Source organism: Kwoniella shivajii, chromosome 1, assembly GCF_035658355.1.
Source record: "Kwoniella shivajii chromosome 1, complete sequence".
Taxonomy (NCBI): domain Eukaryota; kingdom Fungi; phylum Basidiomycota; class Tremellomycetes; order Tremellales; family Cryptococcaceae; genus Kwoniella; species Kwoniella shivajii.
The window spans coordinates 595,018-621,502 of record NC_085908.1 but is presented as its reverse complement, the minus strand read 5'-3'; the positions used below and the strand labels follow the sequence as shown (position 1 = coordinate 621,502).

The 26,485-nt window shown below is 41.7% G+C and overlaps 10 protein-coding genes across 10 annotated transcripts; 8 read left to right on the top strand and 2 right to left on the bottom strand.

Annotated features, from left to right (window-relative positions):
* Positions 1-34: 34 nt before the first annotated feature.
* IL334_000240 (uncharacterized protein) lies at positions 35-4,075 on the top strand (the record flags this gene model as incomplete). The annotated part of the gene is made up of 10 exons (XM_062932024.1): positions 35-907; positions 964-973; positions 1,033-1,110; positions 1,163-1,181; positions 1,236-2,481; positions 2,533-3,027; positions 3,082-3,125; positions 3,175-3,868; positions 3,922-3,987; positions 4,049-4,075. The coding sequence occupies 10 exons, from the start codon at positions 35-37 to the stop codon at positions 4,073-4,075; spliced, it is 3,552 nt and encodes a 1,183-aa protein (XP_062788075.1).
* A 412-nt stretch (positions 4,076-4,487) lies between these two features.
* IL334_000239 (uncharacterized protein) lies at positions 4,488-7,299 on the top strand (the record flags this gene model as incomplete). The annotated part of the gene is made up of 3 exons (XM_062932023.1): positions 4,488-4,878; positions 4,982-5,349; positions 5,416-7,299. 3 exons carry the CDS (start codon positions 4,488-4,490, stop codon positions 7,297-7,299), a joined length of 2,643 nt encoding a protein of 880 aa, XP_062788074.1.
* A 117-nt stretch (positions 7,300-7,416) lies between these two features.
* Positions 7,417-8,816, bottom strand: IL334_000238 (uncharacterized protein; the record flags this gene model as incomplete). The annotated part of the gene is made up of 5 exons (XM_062932022.1): positions 7,417-7,844; positions 7,925-7,994; positions 8,137-8,354; positions 8,443-8,509; positions 8,580-8,816. 5 exons carry the CDS (start codon positions 8,814-8,816, stop codon positions 7,417-7,419), a joined length of 1,020 nt encoding a protein of 339 aa, XP_062788073.1.
* Positions 8,817-9,231: 415 nt separating this feature from the next.
* Positions 9,232-11,623, top strand: IL334_000237 (uncharacterized protein; the record flags this gene model as incomplete). Its single annotated transcript, XM_062932021.1, has 6 exons — positions 9,232-9,244; positions 9,318-10,661; positions 10,732-11,049; positions 11,118-11,261; positions 11,325-11,500; positions 11,558-11,623. The coding sequence occupies 6 exons, from the start codon at positions 9,232-9,234 to the stop codon at positions 11,621-11,623; spliced, it is 2,061 nt and encodes a 686-aa protein (XP_062788072.1).
* Positions 11,624-12,786: 1,163 nt separating this feature from the next.
* IL334_000236 (uncharacterized protein) lies at positions 12,787-15,955 on the top strand (the record flags this gene model as incomplete). The annotated part of the gene is made up of 7 exons (XM_062932020.1): positions 12,787-13,227; positions 13,287-14,037; positions 14,094-14,431; positions 14,486-14,722; positions 14,775-14,824; positions 15,045-15,363; positions 15,410-15,955. The coding sequence occupies 7 exons, from the start codon at positions 12,787-12,789 to the stop codon at positions 15,953-15,955; spliced, it is 2,682 nt and encodes an 893-aa protein (XP_062788071.1).
* Positions 15,956-15,997: 42 nt separating this feature from the next.
* On the top strand, positions 15,998-18,349 carry IL334_000235 (uncharacterized protein; the record flags this gene model as incomplete). The annotated part of the gene is made up of 10 exons (XM_062932019.1): positions 15,998-16,019; positions 16,078-16,328; positions 16,377-16,519; positions 16,767-17,162; positions 17,212-17,288; positions 17,348-17,605; positions 17,656-17,724; positions 17,867-18,155; positions 18,216-18,257; positions 18,313-18,349. The coding sequence occupies 10 exons, from the start codon at positions 15,998-16,000 to the stop codon at positions 18,347-18,349; spliced, it is 1,584 nt and encodes a 527-aa protein (XP_062788070.1).
* Positions 18,350-18,634: 285 nt separating this feature from the next.
* IL334_000234 (uncharacterized protein) lies at positions 18,635-20,349 on the top strand (the record flags this gene model as incomplete). The annotated part of the gene is made up of 6 exons (XM_062932018.1): positions 18,635-18,945; positions 19,012-19,082; positions 19,154-19,436; positions 19,493-19,745; positions 19,832-20,090; positions 20,165-20,349. 6 exons carry the CDS (start codon positions 18,635-18,637, stop codon positions 20,347-20,349), a joined length of 1,362 nt encoding a protein of 453 aa, XP_062788069.1.
* A 639-nt stretch (positions 20,350-20,988) lies between these two features.
* Positions 20,989-21,483, top strand: IL334_000233 (uncharacterized protein; the record flags this gene model as incomplete). The annotated part of the gene is made up of 1 exon (XM_062932017.1): positions 20,989-21,483. The coding sequence occupies one exon, from the start codon at positions 20,989-20,991 to the stop codon at positions 21,481-21,483; it is 495 nt and encodes a 164-aa protein (XP_062788068.1).
* Positions 21,484-23,355: 1,872 nt separating this feature from the next.
* IL334_000232 (uncharacterized protein) lies at positions 23,356-24,679 on the bottom strand (the record flags this gene model as incomplete). Its single annotated transcript, XM_062932016.1, has 4 exons — positions 23,356-23,993; positions 24,084-24,434; positions 24,500-24,599; positions 24,659-24,679. 4 exons carry the CDS (start codon positions 24,677-24,679, stop codon positions 23,356-23,358), a joined length of 1,110 nt encoding a protein of 369 aa, XP_062788067.1.
* A 432-nt stretch (positions 24,680-25,111) lies between these two features.
* IL334_000231 (uncharacterized protein) lies at positions 25,112-26,478 on the top strand (the record flags this gene model as incomplete). Its single annotated transcript, XM_062932015.1, has 2 exons — positions 25,112-26,018; positions 26,102-26,478. The coding sequence occupies 2 exons, from the start codon at positions 25,112-25,114 to the stop codon at positions 26,476-26,478; spliced, it is 1,284 nt and encodes a 427-aa protein (XP_062788066.1).
* Positions 26,479-26,485: the final 7 nt, after the last annotated feature.

Here is a 26,485-nt window from a genome sequence, read left to right as displayed (position 1 = left end):
ATACCATAGTCTCAGACAGCAGCAGGCAATCACGATGCTACCTGCTCATCGGCGAGTGGTCTCATTGGCGAATCGTAGTATATCCCAATACCGAATACAACGCACCGATCGAAATGCTTCATCGTCTTCCTCTTCATCCGATCGACCACTCACCGGATCAGCCAAACTATTCGCTGACGCATTGGAAGAAGAGACTGTATCTAAAGCATCAAGAGATCAGTTAATACATTCTCAAGGCGAAATCTGGACAGGAGACGAATCAACCCATGATGCTGTATTAAGAATGTTAATCGATTCTAATAAACCTTTAAGAACTCCAGGCGGTGTAAAACATAATTCATCAGATGAAAAAATCAAAAATTGGATGAAACGTTTAGATCTAAAACCTATACCAGGAAATGCAACAACTTCTTCCTCGAATGACGACCCAATATCGTCATCGTCCACACCAGAAATTGAGGGACTCAATCCTCATAAAACGACAATACCACCTCATTTACATAGACCATGGCATTCAACGTATACGGGTGAAACCAAATTGCATAACACTACACCACAAGTCAAATATGGTACATTCATAAAGTCACGTAAAGACGGTGATTCGTTGACCAATTTGTTGGAGTTACATTTACCTCCTGGAGCTGATGGTAAAACCAGACAAAGAGTTAAAGATGCTAGGAAATCAGGTAGAACAATTAGAAGATTGGATAATGCTAGAGAAGGTGCATTAGATTACAAATTAGGTTTGACGGATGGAGAGGTCCTGGTAGAAGCTGGAGACGAAGAGGATGGTGGAAACACGTTTAGAGGAAATAGACAGGTCAAAGGAAGTAGTGTTTTGGGTGCAGGTAAAGGTAATGCAAGCGGAATGAGAGCTTGGGGTGGTTTAGTCGAAGATAGGATACAGGTGAGTAGTCGTTAGTCTCAATTGACGTTGTCACATACTGATGGAGATGAATGTAGCGTGCAAAAGGTGAGCCATGTCTTCGAAATACATGTCCATTGATCTGTTGTGCTAATTGAACATATCAGAGGCCGGCTTCTTTAACGTGACTAAAGGGAAAGGGAAACCGATACCCAAAGATCCTGAAGCTGGTAACCCTCATCTAGGTGAGTATGCTCTTGCTGTTCACATCGTCAATCGTGCTGACCCAAATCTCAGAAATGGGCGAGCTTCTCATGTAAGGCCATTCGTTCCTTTTTTTCTCATTCTCCCTTCACTAACATCTGTGCAGGAATCGAATCGTCAAACGACAAGGAGCTCTCCCACCTTGGATCGAACTACAACATTCACTCGATTCAACATTAAACGCGTTCCGCTCGACTCTAATAACAACTTATACGACTCAACTAGTCCGTAATGTTATCTCCACGACCAGTTTATTACCATTACCGCCATTACATTCCATACCTTCCTCAGATGACGCTTGGGAAGCTCGAGAATTCAAGTTCCATCAAGAGAACATCAAGCAGATCAATGATTTGGTAAGAAGAATGAACGCTCAAGCTCCTTCACCTGCACGAAGGAATCTTCTCACTCTCGAAGGGGAACTGAATAAGATCCGTGGTGATGTACTGAAGAACGAAGTTTGGAATGAAATCAAACGGAGAGCGGAAGACGCGGCTAGAATTCCAGTAAACAAATCCAGCTCAACAATACCATCTTTCCTGATTGATAGTGAAGGTTGGAATGCGGTGAAGACAGCCACTAGAAGATCTTTCGGTACCATAGCAGGTCCTGTGACTGCTGTAATTGGCAAGGGTAGAGTAGGAGGTATTATCAATCCATCCAGACGAACCCAAGGAGATGGCGGATCGAACGGGTCATCATCTGACGGCTCTCACAGTACTTCAGATCCCAAACCACTCAGACTGTTCGTCATGGCCGGCGTTGGAATCGGTGCTATTGTCTACTTCACTCGAAGGCCGGTACATAATGATTCTGAAAGTCACATCGATCTCATACCGTTACATTCCCCTGAACCCAAATCTCCTCCATCTAGTGATATAGTCGCACAATCACCTGCCGAACCACCTTTAACGCCACTTCGTGTAATCCGATTATACGTCTTCGAACCTTTAGCAACGTTATTCCGATTCTTCCATTTGGCATTCTTGTTTGGACCTGTGATATTATCCACTCCCATGTTATTAATTGGCAAGCCATCCAAAAGACGACGTAATTCTGGAAAACCCGTAGTTGAAGAGGAGAATTGGGGTGCAGTATGGTGGTATGGCTTTTTAGTCAAACAGATGGAAAGAGCAGGACCATCATTCATCAAACTAGGTCAATGGGCGGCTTCAAGAGCTGATCTATTCCCAGCGGAGTTGTGCGACAAGATGTCAAAGCTGCATTCAAATGGTAAACCCCATTCATTAAGGCACACCAAAAGAATTTTGGAAAAAGCGTTCGGACTGAATTTCGATGATATCTTCGAAGAGTTCGATGGCGAACCCATTGGTTGTGGTGCAATCGCACAAGTGAGTAATCCCCCTTTTGATAGTTGTTTCCATTGCTGATGTCTGCGATAGGTGTACAAAGCCAAATTGAAAGCTACCGTATTCACCGGTGGAACGGCAACATCTTCAGTTGACAGAGATCACAATACTCATACGGGATCAGTCGCGATTAAAGTTCTGCACCCCCGAGCGCGTAAAACGATCCGAAGAGACATAGCTATCATGTCAGTCTTTGCCAACATTTTCAATGCATTCCCGGGTATGGAGTGGTTATCACTACCTGAAGAAGTACAAGTATTCGGTGAAATGATGAATTCGCAACTGGATTTGAGAGTTGAAGCTGCAAATCTTGAGAAATTCGAGAAGAACTTTGAAAAAAGAGGTAGAAGAGTAACTTTCCCCTCACCGATCAAATTAGGTAAAAACCAGTTAGGTGAAGAAAGGGAAGAGATTCAGGATGTTCTCATCGAAGATTTCGAAAATGCTTTACCACTAAAGTGGTTCTTGAGAAACGGTGGAGGGGAATATGATGACATGATCGCTGGTATTGGATTAGACGCGTTTTTGGTGAGAGTTTCCCACTTCTTGCAATAAGTTGAAGCTGATTCAATCTCGATTAAGGAAATGCTGCTTCTGGACAACTGGACTCATGGCGACCTGCATCCGTAAGTGCTTTGGATCACTGAGCCGTGACAACAGCTAATACACCTGTAGCGGAAATATCATGGTTCGATTTTACAAGCCTACAACCACGGATTACCTTGGCCCTCTGCTCAATCGATTCACTAAACATTCTCAAACACCGGCCTCCGACACGCCACCTTCAGCCGATACCACCAACCAGGAATTGATCGACTCGTTGGCTTCAATAGCACATGACCACGATGCGTGGCATGAAAGATTATCTGAACTCTACTCTGAAGGATATGAACCGCAATTGATATTCATCGATGCCGGATTAGTCACTTCATTGGACGATCAGAACAGAAGGAACTTCCTCGATTTATTCCAATCTGTAGCTGAATTCAACGGGTATAAAGCTGGAAAATTAATGGTTGAAAGATGTCGAACACCTGAGAATGTCATCGATGAAGAAACGTTTGCTCTTAAAATCCAACATTTAGTATTATCAGTCAAATCCAAGACGTTCTCTTTAGCGAAAATCAAGATAGCAGACATCTTAACGGATGTGCTGAATGCTGTTAGACAGCATCATGTTAAATTAGAAGGTGATTTCGTTAACACTGTTTTATCAATCTTATTATTAGAAGGTATTGGAAGACAATTAGATCCTGATATGGACCTATTCAAATCTGCTTTACCAATTCTGAGACAATTAGGTAGGCAGATGGGTACTAAAGAAGCTTATAATTCAGTCCCCAAAGGTAACCTGTTAGCTATGATCAAAGTGAGTAGTCCCTTCTCGATGATATGTTGGATAAAGCTAATAACTTGCGTCAGTTATGGGTATGGGTAGAAGCTAGACAAGTTGCAGGTGAAGCCTCTACTTTGGATAATTGGATCAAAGTGCGTAACTACCATGTTTCGCTGATCGGACTTCTAGCTGATGTGATGAAACCTGTATCAGTATGACCGACTCTTCCCTGCTATTTAAGATGTAAGATGTGAGGACGTGATTGGGCTAACATCTTTCAGACCAAGTAATAGAATCTCCCTGGTCTCAATCAATCTGTTTCTTGTTATCATTAGCCAAAGTGTTGTTTCTCCATTCTTTTTCCTTCTTCCTGCTTCTGTTGTATGGTTTATATATTCTCATAGGATAGGATAGGATAGTATATAGAGTAGAAATGTTCATGCACCCAATACATGCTCGCTGTTGTTGAAGAGCGGTGATCGCCGACTGAATGTTGTGTTTCACCCAATTCATCATTGAAATGACGATAGCACCGTCTGATATAACGGCTAATCTTGATCACTACCATCATTCTTATCAGCATCTTGAACCTTGGAAGCGGATCACTGATACTCAGCAAGGCAGAGTCACCGTCAGTGATTTCTCATTCACGATGGACACTCTGAGAGTAGCCCGTGTGGAGAATGTCATCCTCGAACAATTCGTTCCGCCATCAACGACAGATGGTCAACCTAAACGTGATCGAAACACCGGGACACTACACCTTACTCCACATCATTTGATATTCTCCCAAACGAGTCCTTCACGTAAACCGACTGAAGATCCAAATCAACATCATCATCAACAACAGCAGCAGCAAATTGAAACTTGGATACCCTATCCATCCATCACTTTATTAACTAGATTACCTCAATCTATATCTGGTTTATACCCACTAAGAATTGAGACTAAATATTTCGACAATTACGTTCTGCTGTTTGAGAAAGATCGTGATGGAGGCTCGGAAGATGTTTGGCAAAGTGTTAAAGATTGTGCGGTCAAGAGTGAGTGAATAAATTTTGATGGAACTTTTTTTCCTTGGATCTATAGGCAACTGCTATTACTCTTACGTATCAAGAACTAATTTTGGTTGTGGTTGAAATGTAGATTCGGTAGAACAACTACATGCCTTCTTCTACCATTCAACAACTAGACCTAAACAACCCAACCCCCAATCTGACGCTAGCTCATCATCAGCATCAGCATCAGCATCAGCATCAACATCGTCAAATCCACCTTCTAATGGATGGTCAATATATAATCCTAGAAATGAATTTACAAGACAAGGTTTAGGAAGTGATAAAAACAAATCATGGAGATTGACAGATATCAATAGAGAATATCAATTATCTCAAACTTATCCAAATAAATTAGTCGCCCCTACTAGAATATCAGATTCAACTTTGAGTTACGCAAGTAAATATAGAAGTAAAGGTAGAATACCAGCTTTGAGTTATCTTCATTGGGCTAATAAGGTGAGTTTGTATTTTTGATCTTTTCAATGCATTCACGAAGATATCGCTAACCCCGTCAACCCTCAGGCATCCATAACACGGTCGTCTCAACCTATGGTCGGATTGAAAAACTCTCGTTCAGCGCAAGACGAGCGACTGGTCGAATGTATCTTCTCCACTCACCTATACCCCGAAGCAGCATATTCGTCACCGGTGTACGGAGCCACAACCACGAACCTGATCATCGATGCACGCCCTACGACCAACGCAATGGCAAATGTAGCTATGGGAGCCGGAACTGAGAATATGGAAAATTACAAACTTGGTAAAAAAGCATATTTGGGTATAGATAACATTCACGTCATGCGTAATAGCTTGAAAATAATAATAGAAGCTATACGAGAGACTGAATCCAAACCATCTGGAATATTAGATCGAACATTACTAAGAAAATCAAATTGGTTAAAACACATCTCAACAATATTAGACGGATCATTGATCATAATTCGAAATATCCATTTGAACGCTTCACATGTTTTGATACATTGTTCAGATGGATGGGATAGGACCGCTCAATTGAGCGCCGTATCTCAAGTTTGTCTAGATCCATACTATAGAACGATAGAAGGATTCAACGTGTTGATAGAAAAAGATTTTTTGTCTTTTGGACATAAATTCTTAGATAGATCAGGTCATTTATCATCCGAAAAGATATTTGTCCTGACTGAAAATAACGAACAAGATTCAGATGAAGATGAAGGAGGAGCTGGTGCAGGTGCAGGTGCATCAAGAGCCGCACAAGCATTCTTCGCAACTGTTCAAAAAACTTTATCATCATCTTCTTCAACTTCACATTTAAAGGAAGTTTCACCTGTCTTTCATCAATTCTTGGATTGTACAAGACAGATACAAAGACAATATCCTGAAAGATTCCAATTCAACGAACAATATTTATTGGACATTTACTACCATTTATATTCTTGCCAATTCGGTACTTTTATCTTCAACAATGAACGTGAACGTCAATCATACCTCACGAAAACAGCTTCTGTCTGGGATCACCTGAACGGAAACAAATCAAATTACTTGAATGAAACGTATGATCCTAAAATTGATAAAGAAAATGATGATCAAGGTGTGTTATTATTCGATCCTAAGAATGTCAAATTTTGGTTCAGATTGTTTAGAAGAGGTGATGAAGAGATGAATGGATCGACGATTGTCTTATCACAGGCTCAAGGTGTTGATTCAATTGGACCTATAACGTCAACTGAAGATGATCCAATCAGTATACCGAACGGATTAGCAAGAGCTGTCTCACCTCCTATCAACGTTGACAGTCCTGCCAAACGACAGGTCGGTCTAGGCTTACCCGCCTCTGGATCAGGATGGAATTGGTCGGGCGCGTTCAATGTCGTTCAATCAGCAGGTAGACAAATCAAAACAATCTCTCAAGATGCAATTAATCAATTGAAAGCTGAAGCTGGAGAAGTCGAAGATTTCAATTCCAATAATAATGATCCTTGGAATAATAACCTCAAAGAAAACAAAACATCTCAACTGTCAGCAAATGATCCCTTGATATCAACAATAACACCACAGCAACAACCAAATGATTTGGGAAGAAAAGAATATAAACCTTATATACCAAAGACGAATTTCCGTATACCATCAGAGACGAATCCTTGGTCATCATCCAACTTTAATGAGACAATAACGAAACCTACGACTTCTAGAATAAACAGCAATCCATGGTCAACAGCAGATCGATCTGTACCTGATCCAAATGCAATACCTGATCCAAAGCCCAGGTCAACAGACACCTTCTCACCCTCTTTATCCAACCTGTCATTGAAAGACAAACCGAAGACCTCTTCGGTACCTTCTGCACTCGCCAACGATGATGATGAGCTGATAAGAGCGGCAATGGGTGAAGACAAGAAAGCTTGGGATCCATTAGGTGCTTTATAGCATTAAATCAAGTAGCATGATTATAGAATCTGCATATGTATGTAAATTAGCTCTACGATTGTATATGCAACTATGCCTTTCCCTACTTTTTATCACTATTGCTCTTGTCTAATGTCACTACAGCTCCCTCACACTCTTCTCGATGGGTTCAGGATCGCCTTTGAATCCTTTACTTAATCTGGACCATGTACCTTCCAGCCCTTTCTTGGCATCATCATCTAAGTCCAATTCTTTCACTATGGCGACGCAGTCAATAGGCCGATCAAATGACATATCCACGTTTATCGATGCTGCAGGCGGAATAGAAGTTGCACTTGAGGTTAGAAGTTGTTGTTCTTCTTCTTCTTCTTCTTCTTCAAATAGAGGTTTCTGGAAAAGAGCTTTACGCCATTCAATCACTCTATCCACCACTTCAAGGAAATATGCCGTTGCTTCTTTCGTAGAATCACTTGAGATCAATTGGTTGAGAATATACGATAAACGACGTAATATTGGTTCATGTAATCCGAATCCAGATAGAGAGGTCAAAAGCGGTGTCAGAGCATCTAAGCATTCAGTAGGTGATTTAGCTGTTGAAATTGGAATTTTTCCCATAATTGCTATAAAGATTGAGATAGGGACATACATTTTATCTTTCCTGATAGTAAATAGATATCAGAGGAAGAAGCTGATATACCTGCGAATTGACCTTTCCACTGAATGGAAAAAAAAAGAAAATCAAATGTCAGCAAGAATCCCTTTTGACACCAACATACATCGTATCGCCCCCCGTGGGCAATGTCCAATGATTAATACTTGTTGGGAACATTTCACGATAGAATCAAGCAAAAACCTCACTAATGTTTTACTTGAATCAGCTAATTTCAATCCACCATCTACATCTTTACATGCCAAAGAACATCTTAATCCTGTATCTAATAATTCCCTACTTAATCCACCTTGAGATTTCGGTTTTGAATTTGAGTTTGAATTTGAATCAAAAGCTTCTAAAATCAATTTTAACGCTTCTGTATATCGAGGTGGTGTAGAGTAATATAATGATGTTACTATGTATTCTGTTGATTTCAGCCAGGTCAAATCAGCACTATCATCCATTGTCTCATTACTGCAACAGACGAGAGGGAGCAGGATCTATTGACACACCTAGATGTTGTCGATCGACTTTCGGTTTAGATAATACATTCCTTTCAATATCTGAATTTTGAAACCACTGAATTTTCGCAATGATTTTTTCCTATCAGCATTGTTGATTTCATTTAGATTACCTGAGCGAGACTCACTCCTCGTTCTGTATACGCATGTTCTGGCTGATACTCAGTCTTTGATCTTTCCACAGCGGCCGCAATACGCTGTCTCCTGATTTCAGCTTTATCCGTTACCGCTATCGATTCATTTGCACCTTCAGTACTTGACTCGGCTGCCGACTGTTGTTCTTCTTCCGGTTCTTCTTCTTCGTTCGTAGCTCGTCTATCATCTGATAATGCTACTTGAAAGTAGTTTGAAGTTGTTGCTGTCATTTTTCTGTTGGTATAGTAGTCATCAATAAGAGAGAAATATGAAACATGAACATTTTTTTTTCCTTCTAGTTGAGGTTTGCCATAACCATAACATTCCGGGATCTACAACAAACATTTCATCGCTGCATTTCACACCTCGACGCGTTTCATATCATTTCATTGAATGTATCAATATATGAATATCTCATCTGATCATCCCTTGACATCTCCACTAGTGTCATCTCATTATCCAGACTCAGAAAAAGCTCATAACATCCTCAAGCTTCTAGCCCCTGTGATAAGTGCATCGACCAGACCGGGACAAAGGAAACGTTGAAAAGGGAGGAAAAGAGTGGAGAGATAGCGATCAATGCTCAATTCTATGGCTTGATAGATCTATGGGACAAGCACAGACAAGACTGAATAAACGATAGCAATGGATTCAAATGGTATGTCTGTAGTCTATCATGTCATTGTTCATGCATAGCTCTCGAATCTGAATCACGTTTGTTCATCACACAGGTCGACATCGTAATCCATCAGGATCCAACCTGACTTTACCCAATTCATCGACGTTTCGAAGATTACCGACTCTGGCTAGAAGTCCCTTTCGACGTTCAGAGAAAACGTCCACACCTCCTCCTCCTCCGATAGTAGACGTTACTCCACCTTCCTCTAGCCTCGGGCATGGCGGAGGAGACAGTGTGAATCATCACAGAGGTTCAACATTCCCTTCGTTATCGCAAGTGGTAGTAGATGATAGTTCAGTCTCATCCGCTTTCTTCGCTTCCACCTCAGGTACAACAATAACAACAAGTGAAAACACACCGGATCAAGGTGAACCATCAACATCATCATCGTCATCAAACAGATTACCACCACCACCTTCAAGATCATCTTCTCTGTTACATACACCTGAAGTCAATCAACCTAACCAACAACCACCTTTATCACCTTTTGCAAATACTACTCGATCAGGTTCGTATACAGGTTCGACCTCATCACCTATGATCACGACTTATCCTACACCTTCTTCGAATGAATCAGATTTGGAACCGATCACTTACCCCTCGCATCTAGCGCAAATGAAACCTGAACCTGCTGGTCCCGCTGCCGCTTCATCTTCATCGTCAAGGACAATAACAAGACCTCGTGATGTCTCGTCATCGTCCACATCTGTTGCACCGGTAATTCTCGGACCCATTCATCAGAACATCTCATCAGGCGGACCACCTTTTGGCGTACCGAGAAGGAAAGAATCGATACATGGTCAATCAGAAGAAATGTCCAGCTCATATTCGAATCCTATAGATAGATTGAAAGACGGTGAAACAGATAGTGGAACGGAAGAAACTGTTACGACGAAGAAAAGGACAAATCCAAGACCACCTGTTAAACCTAGAGAGCGATCTTTGACTGTTCCCAGTTCCGGTGCTGGTGGTGCTGGTGGAGAAGTTGACAAGTCACGAAAAGTCAGTACAAAGATATCTCGTACTGCCATTTCTGGTAAGATCTTAGAACCTCAATTACCTTGTTCAAGAAATGTTTCAAAAGCACCGGCAAGCTCAATGTATTATTCACCTGTACCATTTTACGGTAGACCACCAAATCAAGCTCTACGTGCACATAGCGGGACGTTAGTAGGGGAGAGAATATGGATAATAGGCGGAGTGGATAAAAGTAGTTGTTGGAGAGGTGTGGCTTGGTTTGATACTGAAAGTCTATTTTGGTCCACTATCGATACTAGAGGTGATCAATTTCCACCTTTACGTGCACATACAACAACATTAGTAGGAGATAAGTTATTCATCTTCGGTGGTGGTGATGGACCAAGTTATAGTAATGAAGTCTGGATTTTAGATACTGGTGAGTATCTTCTGTCAATGGGAAATCGCACAAACACACTCGCTTATATGCTGAGATCGTCTTCGCATAGTGACACATCGATTCTCAAGACCAAATATCGGTACACCGAAATCACCAATACCTCCTCCGCGTAGAGCACATACGACAGTAGCTTATCGTAATTACCTTGTTGTGTTTGGTGGTGGGAATGGTCAAGCAGCATTAAACGACGTTTGGGCATTAGACGTATCAGATCTGAACAACTTGAATTGGCAAGAATGGAAGACAAAAGGTGATATACCTCAGAAGAAAGGATATCATACTGCGAATCTTGTCGGTGATAAAATGATCGTTTTTGGTGGAAGTGATGGTCATGCTAGTTTTGCTGATATACATATCTTAAATCTGAGTGAGTTGTACTTTCCGGTCATTTTCATAATGAAATAGTTTTTGCTAATTTCTCGAGATTTTCACTAGAAACTCGCGTTTGGACCCTAATAACTACTGAGGTTAAACATAATCGATTATCTCACACTTCCACTCAGGTTGGTTCATATCTATTCATCATTGGAGGTCATAATGGTCAAACGTATGCTCAAGACGTCTTACTATTCAATCTTGGTGAGTTATCCAAAAGCTTTCATCAAGCATCAATCATCATCTCGCTGATCGACACCCTTTCAGTGACTCTGCAATGGGAAAGTAAATCACCTAAAGGTGTTATACCACCTGGAAGAGGATATCACGTCGCTTTACTACACGATGCAAGGATATTCATTTCGGGTGGATACAACGGTGAAAGTGTATTCGATGACTTGTGGACATTAGATCTGAGCGCAGGCGCTTATCTACCACAAGTTGTGAGTATCTCCCATGTCATTGTGTGAATTTGTTTATAAGCTGATAGGAGATTTAAGACAACATTCGAAGTTGATGAAACTGCTGAACAAGCTAGAAGGATATTTGAATCAACCAATATTTGAAACGAAACGACTAATATATATAATCGACAATAACGAGACGATTTATAACGAACGTGATTGGATTGAGCGAATGGACGAGTAAACAAAGATCTTATAATTGATGTTCAGATCTACGAGAATATTCAAAATGTATATATAGGTATTCGCCATTCACGATGAATATGCATTACAGCGAGCATATTATGAGCAATCACGAGATTCTCTTTATGCGTGAGATAAAGCTGTTACAAAAGACATTATCTTGTTAGTATGCATGCATGACTATCAGCAGCGATGAATTGATTACAGTCGAGATGAAAAAAAAAAAAAGATTCGCTGTTTAGTTTATTCCGAGACATCCATAAGAATACTGTCCAGTAATTTGGGAAACAAGCAGGTGAAAAAGTGACATACCCCATGTCCGGCGGTAAAGGATAGACAATTCATCTTGTCAGGGAGTCGATTTACGCGTACCGCTTACCGCAGCTCAGCTCAGCTCAGCTCAGCTCAGCCAGTCGTACTACCACTGGTATAACCAAGCGTAGTCGTTCTACAAAGTAGTGAAATGGTAATATCATCGTATTCCAATTCCAACTGAATGGCATTTGCCATTCTATGACCGATTCATGTATCGCCCGGGGCAGGAGATCAACTCCGAGCTTGCGTAATTTGCACATGTCAAAAACGCCAACCTGGGATTTCGCTGGCGTGCTGGCTTTGCTAGGCTTTGCAGATGAAAATGTGTGCCGAAACATAACGGAAGGAAAGCAACGAGAGATAAACAAAAGAGAGAAAAAGCCAAAAGCATGCATGGGTGGATGACGCATGCAGTAGTTAAACCAACCGATTCTTTCACCTTAATTATTTCGTATTTTGTTGGGAATCTCAATTCATTTGCCGATCGCGATTCCTCTCAGATCGAAGGAAATCTGTTGTTATACACCTCGGTTTTCGAGTTACTCACTACCAGTAAAGTAATCAAACCAGCCTCGGCCCAAATAACCGAGGACATCCAAAAGGAAAAAAGTTAGATACATTGCGTATAAAGTTGTTTTTCTTTGAATAGATATCATTAATAATATCCTAAATCGATATTTCGATAGGAGATTATTTGATCAGGACTTACAATAGTGGAAGAGACACATCATCAATAAAAATCATTAGATATCATCTTTTGATACAGAATGAGTATTCCCGAATTAGCTCCGCCTATAACGGCGACGGGACATCCATCTCATCACGATGCCATCTCCAACAATGACAACCACAGTGTCGATGCCGCTCAACCCACCAATCCTGCTCCTCAAGAAAACTCGGTAAATTCGCCACCTAGTCATGAATCATCATCATCATCATCATCATCGATAGCTGGTAGAGGTATAGAGAGTCAATCCTCTTCCTCAGATCTCAAAAGAAAATCGACTGGGGATCTGAACAAAGTTGACTCGGACGATCGAGATACCGAGTCCACTGTCACCGCCGAGGGGTCAAGTAGTAACCCTCAAGGAAAGGGCAAACACGCTCAAAACAAGAATGCAGCTGATCGACAAGATGATTCTGATAACTCGTCAAGCCAGACCGAAGGAGATGACGAAGAAGACTGGAGTTACGGTGCTCAACTCAAGGTTTGTCATGTTTTACACTCTCGCGCGGGGCTTTTGTTGACATGCATATATCATCTTAGACCGATCAAAAATTGTTACAATCACGCGGTCTCGCACCTCATCATTCATTAGCCCTTGCTTATGATCATCTTTCCGTTCGAGGTGAAGGTGGTGCAGATGATGTCACCTATGCTCCTACTGTCGGAGCAATAATCGCTCCGTGGACGAATAGGAAATACAAGAAGAAAGCTGCAAAACTCGCTAAAGCAAGAGTTGAAGCTGAAGAAAAGGGAAATGGAGGACAACCAGATGAATCTGGAAGAGGTGCAGATATGAGGTTCAATGAAGGTGATGAAACACCCAAAAAGGGACAAGATGGTTTGAGACCGGGAGAAAGATATCTCTTGAAAGATTTTTCAGGATTGGTCAAACCTGGAGAAATGATGTTGGTCGTAGGAAGACCCGGAAGTGGATGTACCACATTCTTGAAAGCTTTAGCTGGATTACATAATGGTTATGCTGGAATAGATGGAGACATCTATTATGGTGATATGACTGGGGATAAAACAATCGCACCTTACAGAGCAGATGTTATCTTCAATTCTGAAGAAGATATACATGATCCTAATTTACTCGTTGGAAGGACGTTGGATTTCGCTTTGAGAATGAATACCCCTTCGGCTGTAGCAAGATTGCCTGAAGAAGAAGGAGGTGAACCAATGCAGCCTCAAAACTATCAAGATAAAACAAAGAAGGAATTATTGAAAATCTTTGGATTGGAACACACTCATGATACCAAAGTCGGTGATCAATATGTGAGAGGTGTCTCTGGTCAGTGACGGATTTCAGTCTTCTTTCTTTGATGGCCCATACTGACGTCAGATTAGGTGGAGAGAAGAAACGAGTTTCCATCGCCGAGGTCCTCACCACCAAAGCTTCCGTACAGATGTGGGATAATGCCACCAGAGGTCTCGATGCCGATACAGCCTTAAAATTCAACAAAGTCATTCGGACGCTAACAGATATCGAAAGAAATACTTCTGTCGTCAGCTTGTATCAAGCCGGTAACGGTATTTACAACCTCTTCGATAAAGTCACTGTTATAGCCGAAGGAAGGATCATCTATTACGGGCCAAGAAAAGAAGCTAGAAAGTATTTCGAGGATTTAGGATTTGTTCACCCTGATGGAGGTAATACCGCCGATTTCTTGACTTCAGTCACTGCTGTTCGTGTTCTCGATACTCTTTCGATCCGTCGACGTAGCTGACTATGCGATTAGACCAACGAGAGAGTTGTCAAGGAAGATCACGATGGTAAGGTCCTTACCGCACCCGCGGAATTCGCACGTGCATACCAAGAAAGTGAGATCGCCAAACGTATGCGTGAGGAGCTCGATCACCATCTATCCAGCGACGAAAAGTCGAAAGAAACTCGTGCTACGCAGGAAGCTTTACAAAAGGAAAAGTATAAATGGGCTCCCAAGAAAAGGTCAGAGAAAGTGGATTACCCCACTCAGGTCAGTGTTTGGAGACTCATATGATGACTTCCTGCTCACAAAAGTACTATAGGTTCGAGCTGCTTTGATCAGGGATTATCAGATGAGATGGGGAGATCAATGGTGAGCGCATCAAGCCAAACCCAAGCTGATGATGAACAGGACTTTATGGGCACGACAAGCCACCACTTTAATCCAGGCGCTATTGGTTGGTTCGCTATTCTACTCTGTCGCAGACACCACAGGTGGACTATTCACCAGAGGAGGTGCCATCTTCTTGACCTTGTTATGTGAGTCACTAATAGCATAATTAGAGCTGATAATCAGATCCCTCTTTGATCAGTTTAAGTGAAACGACCGCCGCTTTCTCCGGACGAGCTGTACTTGCCAAACATAAAGCATTTTCCTTATACAGACCTTCGGCTATCCTCATCGCTCAAACAATCGGTGATCTGCCTATCTTTTTCTTCCAACTCGTTATTTTCACCTTGATCATCTATTTCATGGTCGGTTTCAAAGTGGACGTCGGTCTTTACTTCACCTTTTTGCTGTTCACCTATATCACTACTTTGACTACCACTGCATTCTTCCGTTTCATCGGATATTCATTTGGTACATTCAACAACGCCTCAAAGGTCTCTGGTCTCATGTTCAGTATATTGGTCACTGTGAGTTAGGATTCAATAGGAAATCATGCTAATAAATTAGTACGCTGGTTATATCATCTACACTCCTTCGATGCACCCATGGTTCTCTTGGATTCGATGGATCGATCCTGTATATTACTCTTTCGAAGCTTTGATGGCTAATGAGCTTGCCGGATTGGAATTACAATGTATCCCGCCACAACTCGTACCATACGGTCAGAATTATATGGGTACACCAGCAGGTTGCGCTATCGCCGGGGCACAACCTGGATCTACGACGTTGAATGGACAAGCATATGCCGAGACTGCTCTTGAATTTTTCCACTCACATAGATGGAGAAACTTCGGTATTGTCGTGGCGTTATGGTTATTCTTCCTCGCCCTCGCAGCTATCACTATCGAAAGATTACCTGCTGCCGGATCCAACAAAGCTATTCTGCTATACAAGAGAGGCGGTGGTGGTAAATTCATTCGAGCATCAAACCAAAATGGTAATGAACCTAAAGATGAGGAGCAAGGAGGAAGTACTATGCAAACAAATGAGAAATCTGGTCGATCGGGCAAACAAGAAGAAACACCTGAGGGAGTCGCAGCCGAGAATACGTGAGTCCTTAATAATTTGAATCAAGCTGATAATTAGCACCTTCACATGGAAGAACCTCACCTACACAGTTCGTGCCGGTGGCAAAGACCTTACTTTACTCAACGATGTATTTGGTTATTGTAAAGCTGGAACTTTGACTGCTTTGATGGGATCGTCCGGTGCTGGTAAAACCACCTTAATGGATGTGTTGGCGTCTCGAAAGACAGAAGGTGAAATTCACGGTGAAGTCCTCATGAACGGTGAAGCATTACCTGTTTCTTTCCAAAGAACTACAGGTTATTGTGAACAAGTAGACGTTCATCTTCCTCAAGCTACCGTCAGAGAGGCTTTGGAGTTCTCAGCTTTATTGAGGCAACCAAGATCATTGTCGGACAAGGTATGTTATTCGCCATTTTGAAAGATTATCGCTGATAGTAATAAACAGGAAAAACTCGCTTATGTCGACGTCATTATTGATTTACTCGAGCTTCACGATATCGAAGATGCTATCATCGGAACACCGGGTGCTGGTTTAGGTGTGGAGCAACGTAAGCGGTTGACAATTGGTGTAGAATTAGTCAGCAAGCCGTAAGTCGAACAAATGGTGGAATGCCGCTAAACTTCAGTTCTCTCTTATTCTTGGATGAGCCAACTTCCGGATTGGATGGACAGAGTTCTTTCCTTATCGTCTCTTTCCTACGTAAACTTGCCGCAGCTGGTCAATCTGTTCTTTGTACCATCCATCAACCTTCTGCGTCATTATTCGGTCAATTCGATATGTTATTACTTCTCAAAGCGGGTGGTAAAATGGTTTACTGTGAGTTTGAAACCATAGGAAACTTTGGCTGATCAGCGTAGTCGGTGAGGTCGACAAACTTAGTGAATACTTTGGCAAGCAAGATGTGAAAATTCCAAAAGATGTCAATCCTGCTGAAAGAATGATCGATATTGTTTCTGGTGATTTATCAAAAGGAAAAGATTGGGCACAAGTATGGTCTGATTCAGAAGAATGTAAAGCCAGGAAGGACGATCTTGAGAAAATCAAGAAAGAAGGTCAAGGCAACGGTGAACGAAAACATGCTGAAGATGATAAATACGAATATGCTTCGACCACTGGTGCTCAACTCAAATTGGTAACAAAGAGAGCCTCAATTCAACTCTGGCGTGATACCGAATATGTCACTAACAAAGTCGCTCTACATATCGGTTCTGCCTTATTCAACGGTTTCAGGTGAGTTATAATCCTTGGGATCATCGTACTCTGCTGATAATTTAAACAGTTTCTGGATGATCGGTAATAAATACGCTGATCTACAAAATCGTATCTTCACCATCTTCCAATTTATCTTTGTTGCTCGTGAGTTTTAGCGTATCGATACGCAATAATCGTAAACATACCTAATGTTTGATTCGTAGCTGGAGTTATCGCTCAAACACAACCCAAGTTCATTGCCAATCGAGATATCTTCGAAGCTAGAGAAAAAAAGGCGAAACTCTATTCATGGCAAGCGTTTTGTTTCGGTGAGATCGTCGCGGAAGTTCCATACCTCTTGGTCTGTGCTTTGTTATATTTCGCCCCATGGTACCCGGTCGTAGGCTTCAGTTTCAAACCAAGTGTCGCCGGTCCAGTCTACTTGCAAATGACTTTATACGAGTTCCTATATACTGGTATTGGTAAGTACTACGTTTTACTGCTGTAAATCCTCGCTGATCAAACGTCATAGGTCAATTCGTTGCTGCATACGCTCCTAATGCTGTATTTGCCGCTTTGGTCAACCCATTGCTTATCGGAGGTGAGTTCGTTATACGTAGAATCTGGCTGATAGATCAGTGCTCGTCTCATTCTGTGGTGTCTTGGTACCATATCCTCAAATCACTGCTTTCTGGCGTTACTGGAGTGAGTCTAAAGTTGCAAAGCGATTATTGATAATTTAGTCTATTATCTCAATCCGTTCAATTACCTTATCGGTGGTCTTGTCTCAAGAATCGTTTGGGATGTTGAGGTCCAATGTGCCGAACAAGAATTTGGAATATTCGATCCACCTCAAGGACAAACTTGTTCAGCATACATGATGAGCTTCTTATCTGAAAATCCAGGTTACATTGACAATCCAGATGCCACAAGTCAATGTAGATATTGTCCTTATTCCAAAGGTAATGAATATCTCCAAACCCTAAATCTGGGTAAGAAATCTGATGGTTGGAGGGATATCGCCATTACTTTGTACGTGCATCACCGATCATCATGATGGAGATCTTACAGCTAAATGTGTTCCTTTGCTAGCTTATTCGTCCTGTCATCATATGGATTCGTCTTCCTGCTTCTGTGAGTGCATCTTACCTTGTCATGTTGATGATAGTGCTGACCTTTTCCCCGCTAGTAAATTACGGTCCAAGGCATCTAAGAAGGCCAGTTAAGAGGTGGAGTTGTCTCATCGACCTCCAGAAAAGGTCTCAATATCCCATTTATAGATGAAAATAATCATGTCCATGTTATAATTTCCATTGAAACTGCATGTATCAAAATGCCATCATTACGTAATTTTGTTGCTGTTTGTTGTTGTTTTGATGTCATCTATGACATCATTCGATGCGCAAAGCGACGAATCTCTCTCTCAACTTTTTTTACAGGTGCTATCTACCTTCACTGTTCAATGGTCAAGTCAATGTCATGCTCTTCTCATCCTCATCATCATCATCATCATGACAGACAGTACGACATCTCGACAACCGCCTGGATCTACACCTGCCGCACCTAAAGTATCTAACCCATATACTCACTCAAGATTCGGAACTCTCTTCTCTCGACAATTACCGAATTACACCGGATCTTATCAAGTTGGAGTCTTAGATGTTGAATATCCAATTGAAAATCAGACTATAGGAAGTTTCAAACATCGAAAATTACATACTTCTGGTCAAGCTGGAATTGAAATTGATACTGTCCTTTTCAGTTTATTTTATCCATGTCAATTAGATCAAACTCGTCCAGATGGAACAGTATGGTTTCCCAGGTAGGTAAACGAACATTTTTCTGTTCATCTCTGAAGTGTTTGAAGACGGTTGTTGATTTCAAACAGGGCGTCCCCTACAGTTAACGGGTTCTTGAAAATGGCAGGGATTGAGAATTCTTTGATCCGGGCTTTAGCTTGTGAGTGGAAGATCCTCCTTTTGAGTGGAGTGAAAGGATGATGCTTTCGATTGACGATTGACTTACAAAAGATGTAGGAGCACTTTCAGCTGTTCATGGATTGACATTCCCTTCTCATCAACGAGCACCTATACTTCCACCACCATCAGAACTAGGAAAATGGCCTTTGATCATATTCTCACACGGAGTGGGATGTTCCCGTCTGATGTATACACACATATGTGGTGAATTGGCAAGTAGGGGATACGTAGTTGCTGCTGTAGAACATCGTGATGGCACAGGACCAAGTGCCAAGATCACAAGTGAAGATGGGAAAGAAAGGGATGTTGACTTCTTACGATGGACAGATCTCGAGTGAGCACCCATGTATCTCCATGTCAAGAGATTTTAGCTAAATTATTCTTTGGCAGCTGGCCAGATCGTCCGGCAGATGATCAACCGAAAGATGATAATACATTGAGACATGATCAATTGAAAATACGTATGGTGGAAATGGAAAGCACCATTGATATCATACGGAAAATCACAGATGGGACTTTGGAAGATGGTAAAGGTCGTTTATTAGCAAGTAGGACTTTTGATTGGAGTACTTGGAAAGGTTTGGTCGAAGTTGGGAAAGGAAAAGTTTGTTTGGCAGGTCACAGTTTTGGTGGAACAGCTGTTGTAAGTTTAATACCGTATAATCATTTGGTGACTAGGATCGTTATGATCGGACTAAGTTGTATTTTCCTTTCCTTTGGGATAAATAGATCGCTGCAGCTGCGAATCCTCGTTTCGATCCACATTCGATTATAGCTCTTGATCCTGCTGTAGAGAGACTTGAACCTTTTAACGGTACTATCACTTGTCCTTTATTATCAGTGAATTCGGAAGAGTTTGTCTTGTCAGAAGATTATCAAAGACTCATTCGTATATCAAGAACGATACAGAACGAAAAACACGTTTTTGCAATTGCTGGATCTACTCATCCATCATTCTCTGATGTGTTCTTGATTACACCCAGTTTTGGTGAGTTTCCAACGCCATTTCTTCAATTCTATCCATCACAGACCAGAAAGGTCGCTCATTCCGCGAAACTGTAGTCGGATCAATGACGGGACTTTCGGTACCTTCATACACTGTATTTCCACCGACTGTACAAGCAATAGAAGCGTTCCTCAATGACGGTAACGCAGGGACACTTGACTCTTTGGGCTCACCAATCGATGTCATGTTATCGAAACCTATAGGTAAACCTGGTACTCTACTTCGTCAGGTCTTCTCATGAAACCATTCACAGCATATGCATTGTCACCTATATCTAATCTCGCTTAGCAGAATAAGAAGGACGGCTTTCTATTCACCACTTCACTGATGACTAACTCTCTGACATGGCCGACCTCAAGATCTGAAAGTATGATCTTCCTTTGTATGCTGATCTCATTAACTGACAAGGTAATTGGCAAATTCATTAAAAGACCTAAGCTTAAGGATTATCCAAATGAAATCATTCGCAGAATCTCAAGTCATCGGTCTTCGATATGACACGGGGACCGTCATGTTGATCGAGACAACCTAAAGGTTTTTCGTAGGGGAAGCCAGAAATAATCACGAAATCGAAAGTCTCGATCATCGTCTGACATCATATAACACCCCGCTGTACCCGGGCTTCGATGGGTTACAAAGGATCGTACAGATATGTGCAAATCATGACAGAGGAAGTGAAATTTAGACCATATTTTTACGCGGTTTGCTTCTGCTGTACGGCGGAGCAGATCATGAAAGGGTGACACATTGAATCGATGTCCGTTCTTACCCCCCAAAGAGCAGGTATAAATACCGCTTCAAAGACTTGTTCAACCCTTGATCACATCATCCCTCAGCAAATCGTTTCCTCTGCTCCTCATATCACTAGCAGCGAACAATCATGACTAAGCGAGCTATCGAAGAAGACTTGAATGAGGAGGACAAGAAGACTTGGAAGCGTTTGCAGTCCGACTCGGGTGACGACTGTGACATGTTAGACTTTAAGGCTAGCGCCAGACGGTTCTTCAAAGCGAAGCTACCTGAGTCTGAACGAACAGCCTCTCCATCGACCCATCCTACCCAAAACGATCACCCATTTGCTGAATTGGCTCCAACATATGGGGACCTGTATTCGCCTGATGAGGCAACTTTGCGTGAGGACGGTCCCAACACGAATGAGGCTCCAAATACAGCTGTAACTGTATCTCAAGGTGCCTCTTTTGTAGTTGCGACTTCTCAGGCTACTACCGGCCCTGACATGTCATCCACCGCCACAGGGCCGGCTCCAGGTTGCATTGAGCGTCGGCCAATGACCGCACAGGAAAGGGAACAGCACTACAACTGGGGATCAAACGCACACGAGCAGATTCCTCCTGGAGGGCCTAGATCATTGTAAGCAAACCTTTCTATACCGATTCCTTGAATGGCGTACTGTAGTGGCCCTATGTTTCCCTCCTTTTACCGTCCGCCATCCTATCGCCCTCAAATTGTCCAGCTATGAATCCTTAAGCTATCTGATACGTGGCTGATCAAGCTCATTCGTTTCCAAAGGTCCAACTCTCAAGGGGACGTAGTGGTTTATAAATTCATGAAAGGCGATCCCCATTATCAATGAGGACCGACGAAGATCCTTATTGGCTTAAGCCTTACTCCATACATGCTTGCCTAGATGCTACAGTAGTGACTCACCTATACATGGTACGATACGATTGGTGGAGATTTGCAAAGGTGGTATGCATGCATCATTATATTGGCCAAATGTACAGTATGTGGGTCTTTCGGCAGCAACTCATTGGTTTGAACAGCTTGTCTCGTACCCGTTCTATTAGCAGTGCAGTCCTGGTTCTCTATTCGGTCTGTTGAAGTGAGATAGGAGGTAGCCTCACAAGTCCGCTTCACTCAATACGCTCGACACGAGTACTATGGGAGTTGGCATGCGTAACACGAGAGTGAACGGCATTAAAAGCTTGCGTCTGAATTCTAATCAAATCCACAGTCATCAATCCGGCTTTTTGTTCTCGTTTATCACGACAAGTAGGTCACGGAAGCTGACCAGTGAAGGCAAGCTACGAAGAAAGAATTTCAAGTACAACGATAGAGTCGACCGCACGTTCGTGGTCTAGTGTTCCAGACCATAAGATATAACAAAGGTTTTAATTTGTCTACCAACAACGTCATGCCCAGATCTACATATTCCCTTTCATCGCAGCAGAAGAAGACACTGATTGTTTCGGCAAGTATGCCTTCTGACGTGATTCTGAGATGACGTTCAGAAAGCTGTACTTGGGCAGTGTTCATGAAAGGAGTTATTGCCTTCTCAACACAGCATCCTATTTGACTCGAAAGAGGTATCAAGTTGAGTTTAGCACCGAACTTGACGTATATAAACTGCTAATTCTTTCTATTCTTTCTTGCATGTCTGTTTCCATACCATACGACGCATAATTTTGCCTCATTCACATTTCCCATCTTATCTTATTTACTATCCCGCACTACCATCCACATCCATTGAGATGGTCAGAAAAAATCAATTAGACCTTGAGAATACCGACTACTCCACAATGCAGAGGATGTCAAGGAGCGCAGCCGCTTCTTCCCAACCTAACAGTAATACCAACTACACTGAGGATCAGTTTCGGGAGACGATTAGTAAAATTACGGACGGCAAAACCCAGCAGACTGGTGAGCAGACTGATGGAAATACCGACCAGAGCCAAGCTACCAGTGCTGCTGAAGGGGACGTATATACTGATGCAGAAACCAAGAGGCTGGCAGATATCAAGAAGGAAGAAGAGAATGGCACCATCGAGAATGCACGTGATTGGTTGAAGAAAACAAGGTTATCTCGCACAAGTAAGTCCGTCCATCTTTGTCATTTCCCTCAATGTTTAGCTTGGAATGTAGAATTGTAAAAAAAAAGAGACGATGGTTGACATTGCCATGATATATCATTCAGGGTTAGGCCGATGCCAAATACAACTGCGGAAGTCACTATTCAACCTGAATTCTGTTCGGTTCTTTAGTTGGTAGGGGTACTAGCACTAGTACTGGAATGAGAGGTCTGACAACGGAATTGGTTTTTGTTTTGATTGATGAGAGCTGAATGCATATAGTTGAAAACTTGATCGCACACCCCGCATGATCAGCAGCATTCAATCGTTTCCGACAACAGGATACTAGACAATACACAATCAATAAACATACATGCTAGAATAATTCAATACTCTTTTTACCATATCATATTTAGAAAAGAGAAGTGTGGGAAGATTTAAAATACTGGTATATAATCATTAACTCGATCTTTTGCATCTTGAGCGATACATTCAGCTATCCAAGTTAGATTTCTAACTTCTTGTTCCTTTAACTTGACGAAACTGTAAAAAGTTGCAAATTGAAATTGTTGCAGGAAAGATTGTTTATTTAATTCGACATCATACTTGAAGAATTCATCTTCTAAACTTGAATTATTTTCTTCTCCACCACCGGCAGCACCACTTGACGTGCTATTCGCTGCGCCACCACCTGAAGACTGATTTGCGATACCTGATTTATCGAAAAAAGACTTGTATTCTGATATATGATCGACGGCAGCGACCACCGAATCGATTTCTTCCGCTCTGGCTAAAGCGTTATTTCCTTCAGGGTATAATCTACCGATTGTAGGGAATAATCTTGCACGTTGTTCTTTGGTCAGTTCAGTTCCAAAAGAGTTTATCGTGATATTAAGAGTTCTTCGATCGGCCTCAAACGATAAGATTTTACTCATAATCTCAGATGTTGGTGAAGGCAATGTTTGACAAAATTTATGAAAATCTTCCAAATAAGCTTTGTATAATGAGTTTCTAATGATTTCGATATTGAGATCATCAAGATCTTGAGCTGAAAGACAATCTTGGAAATATGGCGCTAATCAGATACGGATACGAAAAGAAGGATGTCAGTGGATGAGATCATTGCTGAGTCACATGAAAGAAACTGAAAACGTTCGATACTCACCTAGAGGAGTTTCAACCAATACACTGTGATATAACTCTTCCACATTTGTAGCTACACATAAAGCTGGCATGGTATCAAACACACCTAATGGGTGACATCTTTCTAATAATTCATGAGTATCTCTCTCATGTAATGTACCCAAAGTCAAAAGAATAACGTTATCAATCATATATCCATATGTGATATAATCCATAAAAGTGGCTAAAGGTTCAACTGCATTTGTTCGAAGATAATTGAATTCAGATACTAATTTCTCAGTAGCTTTATCGGCGATTGTTGCTGTTGATAAAGGAAGTGGTTCATTCGCTAAGAAATTTCCGTAATCCGTTGATGACAGTTGAAGTCGGAAATCTGAAATAAAGGTCGTTCAGCGATAATACAATTCAAGATGGAGCGTTCGAACTGTTGCAACTCACCTTCCAAATTCTCACATTGGGTCAAATTGTGATAATTCGCTTGAGTCAAAAGGGCTCCTTTATACCCTCTCACTACACCTTCGAGGAAACCATTGGATATCTGAATTTCCGAGATGGATCAGCAAAGGTGCAGAGCCCATGAGAACAGATGGGACTCACGTTGAAACCTAGAGCCTCCATCTTGCCTACGATAAATGCGCGGGATGACTGGTGCGTTAAGGACGAAGATGAGCGGCGATTTCAAGTTGACGGTAAAGGTTGTGCGCGTTGGAAGATGAGATTTGACAATGTACACCAAGCGAGGACTAGAGATTCAAATGGCGTGTGCTGGGACCGTAGAGTTTACTTGTTTGTGATACAATGGACTGAGTTATGATACCAATACATAGATGTATGTATGTTGCATATCGATGATTTGAATTGAGCGTTGAGAGCATGACAAGGAAGGTGATCTTAAAATGGGAGGAATAATTAAAATCACATCCCTATACAGGTAGCTTAGATGGGAAATTTCAGAGGAACACACATGGAATGATTATATGTTCTTCACTTCTTTCCTTCATTCCTCATGTCATCAGACCACAGCCCTACCGATATAACAGTCTTCATATCATGTTCATCCTCTCAACGGCTTCCTCCTCCCGAGTTCCTCTTTTCCTTGGCGTGTCCACTCAGCAAGTCGGTCGTTCATTCTGCTCTTCACCAATTGTATCGGTGAAAAGACCTCAAAAACCATACGAAGCTCCCATAGCTAAGATAGACGCCTATGGTAACCGTGTACCTATAGATTTTGATGCTCCAACAGGTAAATCAGGTAAAGAGGAAAACGAGAGATTGAAATTCCTAGAAGGTCTATATGAACAAAAGAATAAATCGGTATTTGAAAAATACGGTAATGGCAATTCCAATGAATTCGGTATACGTCGTAACAAATCGAGAAGCTCGATTTCATATCCTCCTTCGAGATCAACTTCAGAAATACACTCTTCATCTTCATATCCAAACATTCACGATGGCAAGGATGATTCGAGCTTGGGTGAAGAAGAATGGAAAGAGAAAATTGGAATGGATCATCGTGCAAGATTCGCCAAGAATAAATTCAAAAGAGCGGATGAGATGTTTAGAGAACAAGCCAAGAGGATGAATCCATCTTTTCGTGATGGGGATGAGCGAAGACCCAATCAATCTAGGAATAGGGATTCAAGTGGTGGTACTAGCAATAGTAATAACAAGAGGAATTTCGGAATGAGAAATAATAAAGTTTCATTTGATACTGGTCTCGGTACTTCTTCACGATCAGAATCAGATTTCGGATCAGAAGAAAATACAGATAGGTATAAAGGTCGATCCGGGAGAAGTACATTTCAGTTCAATACCGATAAAAATTCATCACAATCTCCATATTCATCAAAATCAGACATTCGAACAGAGAGAGGAACAAACTCGTCCTTATCAAATCAACCTCGTTACAGACAATCATTCGGTTCTTCACCAGCTTCTGATAGATCAAATAATAACCGTGGGTATATCCTTTTCCTTGACTATGTAGATGTAAAGTAAGATAATATGATGAAAAAGCAAAGCTGATATTGAACAAGGCAGATAATCTTTCACCCAATTCTTCACCTTCACAAGTTGGAGCTGCCGATATATCACCACCACCTTCATCCTCCAAATCACCTGATGAATATTGGAAACCAACTAAAAAGTTAACTTATTCAGCGATGGCAGGGATGAAGGCCCTTTATTCATTGGATCCAGTCAAGTTCTCAAAAGAAGTCTTATCTAAGAAATTCGGTATTTCAAGAGAAGCTGTGACAAGGATACTTAAAAGTAAATATAGGAAAGATGGTCAAGGTGAAATACAGGGTCAAGGTGAAATTGGATTGAAAGGAACTAAATGGGATAGAAATCCGTCTACTGCAGAGACTGTTAGTCCTGTACCTGCCATTCTGAGAGCGTTTGGAAAAGATCCGTAGAGAGAGG